Source organism: Hordeum vulgare, chromosome 7H (assembly GCF_904849725.1).
Source record: "Hordeum vulgare subsp. vulgare chromosome 7H, MorexV3_pseudomolecules_assembly, whole genome shotgun sequence".
NCBI classification, from domain to species: domain Eukaryota; kingdom Viridiplantae; phylum Streptophyta; class Magnoliopsida; order Poales; family Poaceae; genus Hordeum; species Hordeum vulgare.
Window position 1 is genome coordinate 562,551,029 of NC_058524.1, and position 9,942 is coordinate 562,560,970.

Sequence of the window (9,942 nt, forward strand, 5' to 3'; positions counted from 1 at the left end):
GAGGGATGCGACGCCCGCTGCTGAACGGCTGCAAGCTTCGATCGAGCAATGCATCGCCGACGCCAAGAGCAACGCTGCTAGGAGGGAGGAGAAATCCAGCGCGCGATGGTCGGCGCTGATGATGAAGCGGGACGTCAAGCTCGAACTTCTCAGGACCAACGTCGCCACGAAGAAGAGGAACACCGACCTGGCATTCTTGATGGAGGCAGACGCGTCCACGATGGACGAGCAGGTGAAGGCGTGGTACTTCGTGGAGCGCGACCTGATCTTAAACCAGATGCCAGCGCCAGCGGCGACTGCAGCGCCGACCCCGACAGCAAACCCGACTACGCCGCCAACGAGCCCGACTACCCTGTCCAGTCCCACGGCAGAGGATCCACACTACGCTGAGCTGGTCGTTTGATTCGTTTCATGTCTACTGTCCCTTCTTTTTTTATCACCGAACTACTGGGTGTGTTCTTCTTTTTTTATCACCGAACTACTGGGTGTGTTGACCGCCAAACTATGGCACACTTGATCGACTTGTGGCATTCTTGATCGCTGACTTGTGGCATGATGATCGCCGAACTTGTGCCGTCTTTTCGGCAGCGGAAAGATAAATCTGAAAAAGTGATAAATCTGAAAAAGTTGACGTCTGGGGGCTGAAACCTGAGGGCACGTCTGAAAACTCGCTCGCCCCCAGGGCGAAAAAATCGTAGTGTGTGTGTGTGGGGGGGGGGGGGGGAGGGAGGGGGGGGGGGGGGGTTAGGGCCAGATGTCAAGTATCATTCGAGAAGGTGCCTTGCGATCCCCATGAAAGTACGTACTCCTGCAGGTATTTTGTAGGCAATACATCATGCCCTTGTTTCATGTGCAATGTTAGTATCTAGAGTAAAAAACAGAACTCTGTACTGCGCTTGACTCGAGGAGTGTCACAATTCATAAATAGTTTCACCTCCCCTGCACATAATTTACAAAAAGCTATAGCTTTGCAAACGGCCACTCTATCTTGAATTCAGCACGTTATGTGTATAATCTTGCAACCTGTATTCTTGGGACCTGAATAACTATGCAGAAGTATGCTAACCTGGTAATATGTGCTAGGCCGCACCTAAGAGAAGGCATAATAACGCTAAACCAAACTGAACTTAAAACCATATCACCAAAACCAGCTAGTTCGGCTATCAACAGCCTTGACTGTAGTCGCTACCAGGGGCATATGGCCATACATGGAAACAAATGCATTCAAACATCTAGATCTCCGCAAATCGTGGCCTTTTAGACTGCTGATGCCGGCCGATCCGATCTCAAAAATTCTTCCTGCAGTAATATTAACAATGTGGGCATGAGTCTGACCTCCTCATAACAATAACATACAGGATAACGAAATAGTCATCTAAATACACATGTCCTATGTTTTCGTGGCTAGTTCTCTTTGGTTTTCTGTATTCATGTCAAAATGGTATTACTGCTATAGGCTCTATTGGTCTGTTGAGGTGAGTTACTGATTGCTTCCAGACTGTTGTTGCTAATTCAAGCAAGGCACTTCAAGTAATCCTACAATTAATTGCAGGAAAAGCAACAAGATTTCACACAAGCTACAGCAACTTAATGCTTTCCTACATTCTAATAGACACGGGATGACTGGAATGGTGGGTAAGTTACTGACTTACTGTAACCGTTCAATTTGAACTTTGCGGAACTTAATGCTACATATGAAGCTACAGTAGCATTAAGATATTTTTAACTAGATCAAGTTCAAGTTCTGAAAGCCTCAGGTGATCATGACGTTGTAAACCATATACCAACAAACTTAGACCATGCTCATGGCCACCAGGGGGAAATCTTTTGTACAACAACTGGGTTCAATTGAAGTCATTAATAATTTCTATCAAAAATCTTGTAAATAAATATTTACTGTTCGTTATCAGAATGTTGTGAAGTTTCACCACCGACGGCCACACAGCTTATTGGTTTAGGAATTGCCCTGAGGAAATCGCTGGCACAGTGCGTGTTGGTTGTAACTCTGCTATGGCTCAATAAACCTCCTTTTTTATTCAAAAAGAAGAAGAAAAAAACTACTCCCTCCGTCCCACAATAATAATAGCGTTTTTGACACTATGTATTGTGAAACATTTGGAGGATTAACCACGGATGAGATACTATTAAGTACAGTACATAATTAGCATGCTCGAACTAAAGATACTAAATATGTTCAATTCACGAGCACCCCTGAATTGTAGGTAGGTTGTGCTGACAATCCATTTGATGACAAAATGCACAGAAAAAACGCATCAAGATTGACAGTCTAAAGTCATTTGTTGCCATAATTAAAACTGGGCATCACTAATAATCCCCCAAAGATGGAATTTATCAATATACTGAGAGGTGACTGTAAATGTAAAGATCATTGCAGCACATTAATTGTGAACTAACTCAACTAAATAAGGCTATATAAGTTCTTCACTTGTGCTCAAGGGATGCGTACAGACCTTGGACCCATATTGGTGGAGCTCCGGTCACATTTGCAACAAGAAAAGACATAGCAATGTCCTCACAATTCCTGCCAAGCATTGGTGGAAATCTTAATACTACATCCTACACAGGGCATCATTTCAGCATAATGTATACATAACTGAAGGAAACTTTCTACAAATGGTGCCACAGCAACATAGAGTTATATATACCTATTCTCTGTCACATAATCGCGAATCGACGGTAGCATGTGGTTGGTATATAGATCCAAATACCGCTTATGGAGAAAACTCGCTTTGGAAAGTACCATGCTGTATGTCCCTGTCCTCCAAACTGACCACCAGCTTCCATATCTGTACTCCTTAGTGTTGCCTCTCTGCAGGGAGAATTGCTCCGGTTAGGTTAACATAAGTACATAACTACTCCCTCCGTTCCTAAATATAAGTCTTTTAAGCAATTTCACTAAGGGTCTACATACGGAGCAAAATGATTGAATCTATACTCTAAAGTATGTCTATATACATCCGTATGTAGTCCACTAGTGAAATCTCTAAAAATACTTATATTTAGGAACGGAGGGAGTACTTCCTAATAATATCGATGCCAAGTTCAAAACCCACCAAGAATTAGCTCCTTCTAATCATACGAATATTTCGTGTGATCCACTAAAATACAGAAATACAACTCGTTTGGCAGTGTAGTAGTGTATTCATTTGTACCGGGTCAGTAGGCCAGTGCATTCGGGGCACGAAGCCGACCATGGCAGAGGGCGCGCTCTGCCAGACGCCGAAGGCGAACCGCAGCGTGGAGCACGGCACGATGAGGTCGTCGTCGACGGAGAAGATGGCGTCCGTCCTGAGCCCCTGGATCGGCCTGAACCTGTTGTTGAGGCTGTCGTCGCCCCTGTTCATCACGAACCGCACCTCCACGGCGGCCTGGGTGCAGTTGAGGACCCTCCGGCGCAGGGCCTCGGGAGGCTCCCGCGGCTCGCTCCACACGACGTGGACGGCGTCCACGCCCGCGCAGCCGGAGTAGTGCTGGACGGCTTTCTTGAGGAGGCCGTAGCGCTTCCACGTGTTGATCACCACGGCGTAGCCGCTGCCGCTGAGAGGGAGGAAGGAGGTCAGCATTAGCTGCCGCGGCCGCGGGTAATTAGTCGAGCAGGTGGCGTACGCGTGCCATGTGGTTGGCAACTGGCCAGTACTCACCGGGGCGAGGCGTCGGAGACGGCATCAGGCTCCGGGCGGTGGACCGTGACGCAGAGCGTGAGGACGGCGCCGGCGGCGAGAGCGAGCAGGCACGCGAGGAAGCAGGCGGCGAACCTGCCGGCTCTGGCCGCGGGAGCGTGGCGAGGGAGCACGGGGGCGAGGAGCTGGCGGCGGCCGGCGCCGTTCCTCCGGTGCGTCGCGGCGGCCTGCAGCTGCAGCAGCTGCTTGGCCATCCCCAGCATCACAGGCAGCACTCCCCAAGACGATGGCTTCGCGGAGGCAGCCGCGGGCAGATGAAGAAGAAGAGAGGGACCGAGCTTTCACGGCGAGCGTGCGTGGCGAGGCCTTGGCGTGCGTCCAGTGGACGCCACCTGACTGGCGATGGCGACACTGAAGTAGTAGTAGTACTGGTACTGGTCAATTGGCTCGCTCGACGCCAGCGGCGGAGCTGGGGGAAGCGAGAGCTGACTTGAGCCGAGCTCGCTTTGCTTTTCCTAATGCAGATGCAGCGGAAGAATCTACGGGTGGTTGAGCTGAGGCTGAGCTCGCTTCAGCTGCCTGGAGCAGGTGGCAGCGTAAAAGGGACAGTTCCCTCGAATCTCGGTTACGCATGGGCCGCGTGCAGTAAGCAATATACTCACGCAACAATAGTTAACCTGAGTTGATAAAGTTTTTATTTTTTCGAGAAACTTTCGATCTATTAGTGAAGTATTAAGAGATAGGGGTACTTAGTATTTAGGACACTAGAAGTAAAAATTGCATTTCAATAGATCAGCTAGCGACTGTTGGATATAGGACCGACTCGACGAGTACTTTCCGTCGAGACGATCTCGTACGCCGCAGCCACAAAGAGCAAGCAAGCACTCAAGCTGGTGGATGGATACTCAGCGTCACAAACCTAAGCAGCCAAGCTACTAGCTGGATGGATATTTCGAGTCAAGCTAGCTACCATGGCTGTAAACACAATACTCATAGTTGGCCAGAAGGCTCGTATCGAGCCTTGTGATTTTATTTCTTTGATCTGAGATTACAAGGGGTAGCTTGCATGAGTATATAAAGAACTAAAGCTAGCCTAATACGAAAGCGAGTCGGTTGATTGTTCCGGTCCAAACCGGACACAGACAGCTTGGTTATTTCCAACAATCACCCCCCTAAACACGATGTCCTCACTTCACAGCTTGGATGCCGATCCTTCTCCGCATCTCTGTAAATTTCTGTCGTCCCAAAGACTTGGTCAGGATATCTGCAAGCTGATCATCGGTGCAAACGTAGTTGACTTCAATCTTGCCTTCTTCCACGCACTGCCGTATGTAGTGATACCTTATATCTATGTGCTTAGTCCTGTCATGATGCACTGGATTCTTACACAGGGCAATCGCAGACTTGTTGTCAACATTGAGCACCACTCTTTCTGGTTCTTTATCTGTGAGGTCACCGAGTAGCCTTTCTAGCCACACACCTTGACCCGCTGCGGTTGCAGCTGCTATATACTCTGCTTCGCAGGACGATAATGCGACCACCTTCTGCTTTTGTGATAGCCAAGTTACTATGCTCCTGCCCAAGAAATATGCCAGGCCCGAGGTACTTTTACGGTCATCCACATCTCCTGCCAGGTCGCTATCACTGTAGCCAAGTAGCTCCACCATCTCCTTCTTTTCTCTCTCAAATAGACACAGCCGAAGTTTGTTGTCCCTTTGATGTACCTGAGTATATGTTTGACAGCTGCCCAATGTTCAGTCGTGGGTGCTTCCATGAAGCGACTCACTATGCCAACGGAATAGGCCAAGTCCGGTCGTGTATTCACAAGATACCTTAGGCTTCCGACCACACTTCTATAATCCGTTGCATCAACCGCAGGGGCTTCACTCCTTTTGCTAAGTTTAAGCCGAGGCTCCATTGGAGCATAAGTTGGTTTGCAATCCTCCATGCTACAACTTTCAAGTATCTTCTTTGCATATGCCTCTTGACATGTTGTGATCCCATTCGGCTTTTGTTGTACCTCGATCCCAAGGTAGTATGTCAAGAGCCCTAGATCACTCATCTTGAATAGCTCCTTCATTTGTAGCTTGAATCTTGCAATCTCCTCTTCGTCTGCTCTAGTTATCAAGAGATCATCAACATAGATGCCCACTAAGAGACGATCCTTGCCTTTACCTCGCTTGTACATAGCATGTTCGAGTGGACTTTTCTCAAAACCAAGAGAAATCAATGTACGGTCAAGCTTGATGTTCCATGCCCGAGGAGCTTGATGTAGCCCGTACAATGCCTTGTGTAGCTTCAACACCTTGTGTTCTTCTCCTTCTTTGATGTACCCCGGTGGTTGCTTCACGTATACTTCTTCTTCCAACTCCCCGTTCAAAAATGCGGATTTTACATCCATGTGTTGTAGCCTCCAAGATTCTTGAGCCGCGAGAGCTATAACTAGCCTCACCGATTCCATCCTTGTGACTGGAGCGAACACTTCCTCGAAGTCCACACCTTGCTCTTGCACGAATCCTTTAGCTACGAGCCGAGCTTTATGCTTGACCAAGTTTCCTTCAGCATCCTTCTTGACTTTATACACCCACTTGAGCCCTATGGATTTGTGACCGTTGGGAAGATCAGCGAGCTCCCATACTTTGTTGTCTCGTATTGATCCCAACTCTTCATCCATAGCACGACGCCAACACTCCTCAGTATTTGCTTCTTCAAATTTTGTCGGTTCCTCGACGCTAAGCAAACATTGTCGTCCTCTTCTTATAACTTTGACAGGATTAATAGTACGAAGTGCTTCCTTCGGATATAAATCCACCACTGGTCGAAGACGAACTGGTGTCGGCGGACGTTCCCTTGTCTCCTGTTCTGTCGAAGACGAGGAATTTTCATCTTGTGGAGTTGCCAAACTCCTGTTTTCTGGCGATCCAGGTTCTCCAGAATTAGTTGCATGTACATGTGAACCTTCAAGTCCACGTGCATGCCTTCCTGTCTCACAGCTAGCTTGAGTAGGAGCCAGATTCTGGCCACGTCCAGGCTATGGACTTCCAGGCGCAGCTCCCAGGCTGCTCCCCTGTGGTACGCAGTCACTTGGTCGAGCGCTTCGAGCATTGCTTGGTGTGCTGCACGAGCCATCGCACGCCTCGTCTGCTGCGTCCTGCTGCGTGCCTTGGCGCGCCTCAGTCGCTGCTTTATCTGGCGCGTTCGGCTGCGCTGCGTTGTCTGGAGAATCACTCGGCGTCGTTGTAGTCTCCGGTTGATTATCGACATGCTCGTATTCGTTGTAAACAACGTGAAAGATTTCATCAGAGATCGGGTATACCGGCTCGGTAGAGTTCCAATTCCATGACCTTGCTTCTTCAAAGACCACGTCACGCGTCACAACCACCTTATTGGTAGAGGGGTTGCACGCACGGTACGCCTTCGAGCCCGCTTCATAGCCAACCAATATCATTGGAGTACTCCGATCCGCCAACTTACTTGTATGCCCGGCCACCGTCTTCACATGCGCCACGCACCCAAAAGTACGAAGATGATCAACCGCGGGCTTATGTTCGTACCATGCTTCGTACGGCGTCATCCCAACCACACTCTTGGTTGGAGCCCGGTTTAGCAAATAAACGGCCGTATTGACCGCCTCACCCCAAAACTTGCCCGGAATCCCTTTGCTCTTCATCATGCTTCGTGCCATCGCCACCACAGTTTGATTCCTCCGTTCCACAACACCGTTTTGTTGCGGTGAATATGGCGCCGTAAGATACCGCTTGATCCCATGTGCTTCGCAAAATTCCGTGAATTCACGAGACTTGAACTCACCCCCCCGATCGGTGCGGAGGGCCTTCAGTTTGGGTTCGGATTCTACCTCGGCCGCCATCTTTACTTTCCTGAAGGCTTGCAAAGATTGGTCCTTCGTCTTCAACAACACAATCCACATGTATCTGCTGAAGTCGTCGACGATGAGTAAGAAGTATTTGTTCCCAGCTGGGGTAGCCGGTGTAATGGGTCCGCACAAGTCTCCATGGACCAACTCAAGAGCTTTAGTTGCTCTAAAGTTTCCCTCTCTCGGGAACGAGGCCCGCCTTTGTTTCCCAACAAGGCAACCGTCGCACACTTGCTCAACATGATCAATGCACGGTAGTCCACGTACCATCTCCTTTTGTCCAAGTTGCCGAAGAGCCTGGAAATTTAGATGACCGTAGCGCGCGTGCCACTTCCATGCCGAGTCCTCCATGCTTGACAAGAGACATACTGGATCCACACGATCCAAGTTGAGGACGTAGAGTCTGTTTGGCGACCTCTGCACCTTCATGATCAACATCCTCTGACGGTCATACCCCCATAAATAGCTATCTTCGAGCACAATCTTGCAACCACGCTCCTCGAGCTGGCCAAGACTTATGATGTTGCTCTTTAGCTTGGGAATATAGTACACATCTGTGAGTACCTTGTGGCCGCCATTGTTCAGCGCAAACAGGACAATACCTCGCCCTGTGATGTCAACGGTCCGCCCGTCACCGAACCGAACCGTGCCTCCGACCGAGAGATTTAGCTCAGAAAACTGGTCCTTGTCACCGGTCATGTGGTTGCTTGCTCCCGTGTCGAGGTACCACACGTGCCTCGCCGTGTTCACCCTCTTCTTGTCATGAAGGTAAACCTTCTCTTCGTCGAGCGTGAAAACCTCGGTAGCCGGTGCCTTCGGAGCTGGACCATCCTCGTCCATAAGCTCGCATACTTCGACCATGAGCATCATATCGCTATCATCGCCTCCCTTGGCCATGAGAGCTTTTTCCTTCGGTGGACTCTTGCAATCAGACTTGAAGTGACCGAGGATTCCACAATTGTGACACCTTACTTTTTTATGTCAAATTTTCTCCTTGGTTTTCTAGCCTTTTCTTCCTGTCCAGCGAGGTCCTTTTTCACCGGGCTTTGCTTCTCCTTTGCTTTACTACCGCTTCTGGATCCACCTTGCTTTCCTTTCGACAGGGCCATCCATTGCGCCATTGTAAGCATGAGATGCTCACTCTCCTTCGAATCGCCGAAGCTGAGACGAATTCTCTCGTCGTGGGCCTTGAACCTTCCGACGAGATCCTCGACCGTGAGAGTGTTCAGGTCAAGACATTGCTCGATCGACGTGACTATTTGGATGTAGCGTGCCGGCGCGGCGCGCAAAAATCGTCAGACGATCGCAACTTCTTCTAGAGTTGAACCATAACCGCGTATGCCATTGACGAGGGTCTTGAGACGGGAGGCAAACTGATCAACCGTCTCGCTTTCCTCCATCTTCAGGCACTCGTAGCTTCTCATGAGGGACTGAAGGTGTGCTTCCTTGACACGGTCATGACCCTGGTGCAGGATCTTGATGGTCTCCCATGCCTCCTTCGCCGTTTTCTTTCCGACGAGGTGTTGCAGCACATCCTTCGGCATGGCGGAGTAGATCGCCGTTAACGCCTGACTATCCGTCCGGTACTTTGCCGCGCCCTTCGCGTACTCGGCGCCGCCGGGATCGACAGCTTCCCAGAATTCCGCTCCCTCCATCGCGACCTCCATGTTCATCGCCCATAGTGCGTAGTCCTCTCGATCCAGCCGGGGGAATTGCGACCCCCAACCATCGGCATCGGTGCTTTAGCTCCCGCCACAACGATCTCCTTGCCCGGGTTCGACATGATCCTTCGATTGCTTTCTGAAGATCACGCCAATAAACCAAGCTCTAGATACCAATTGTTTGATATAGGACCGACTCGACGAGTACTTTCCGTCGATACGATCTCGTACGCCGCAGCCACAAAGAGCAAGCAAGCACTCAAGCTGGTGGATGGATACTCAGCGTCACAAACCTAAGCAGCCAAGCTACTAGCTGGATGGATATTTCGAGTCAAGCTAGCTACCGTGGCTGTAAACACAATACGCATAGTTGGCCAGAAGGCTCGTATCGAGCCTTGTGATTTTATTTCTTTGATCTGAGATTACAAGGGGTAGCTTACATGAGTATATAAAGAACTAAAGCTAGCCTAATACGAAAGCGAGTCGGTTGATTGTTCCGGTCCAAACCGGACACGGACAGCTTGGTTATTTCCAATAGCGACAACTATAATTACTGAAGCGAACCGAATGAGCGCCATCATCATTGCCCCTCTAGAGTCGGGCGAACCTTACAGTAATAGACGAGTCGGTAAGTCGCCGTGATAAGGCACTATAAGACCAGCACACCAGAACAACAACCATCGAAAGGATCTAACATGCGGACACACAAACACATGCCCGATCTAAGTGGATCCATAAAAAACAAAACTAAATCCCACGAAACCCG

At 49.5% G+C, this 9,942-nt stretch overlaps 1 protein-coding gene across 2 annotated transcripts; it reads right to left on the bottom strand.

Moving 5' to 3' along the window:
* Positions 1-866: 866 nt before the first annotated feature.
* On the bottom strand, positions 867-4,258 carry LOC123408682 (glycosylinositol phosphorylceramide mannosyl transferase 1). 2 transcript variants are annotated; one of them, XM_045101741.1, is made up of 5 exons: positions 3,663-4,258; positions 3,174-3,558; positions 2,667-2,830; positions 2,472-2,542; positions 867-1,299 (listed from the first exon to the last, which is right to left on the bottom strand). In XM_045101741.1, the coding sequence occupies exons 1-5, from the start codon at positions 3,902-3,904 to the stop codon at positions 1,139-1,141; spliced, it is 1,023 nt and encodes a 340-aa protein (XP_044957676.1). In that variant the 5' UTR covers positions 3,905-4,258; the 3' UTR covers positions 867-1,138. The 2 variants fall into 2 exon arrangements, with proteins under 2 accessions (XP_044957676.1, XP_044957677.1); XM_045101742.1 differs by lacking the exon at positions 867-1,299 and having other exon boundaries at positions 2,486-2,577.
* Positions 4,259-9,942: the final 5,684 nt, after the last annotated feature.

What these genes read in the sequence shown, in the direction of transcription:
- LOC123408682 (XM_045101741.1), bottom strand. Translation starts at nt 3,904, where the DNA reads ATGCTGGGGATGGCCAAGCAGCTGCTGCAGCTGCAGGCCGCCGCGACG. An exon ending in TGCACTGGCCTACTGACCCG is followed by an intron (nt 2,831 to 3,173) that starts GTACAAATGAAT and finishes TTCTCCCTGCAG; the next exon opens with AGAGGCAACACTAAGGAGTA. An exon ending in TCCACCAATATGGGTCCAAG is followed by an intron (nt 1,300 to 2,471) that starts GTCTGTACGCAT and finishes ATATTACTGCAG; the next exon opens with GAAGAATTTTTGAGATCGGA.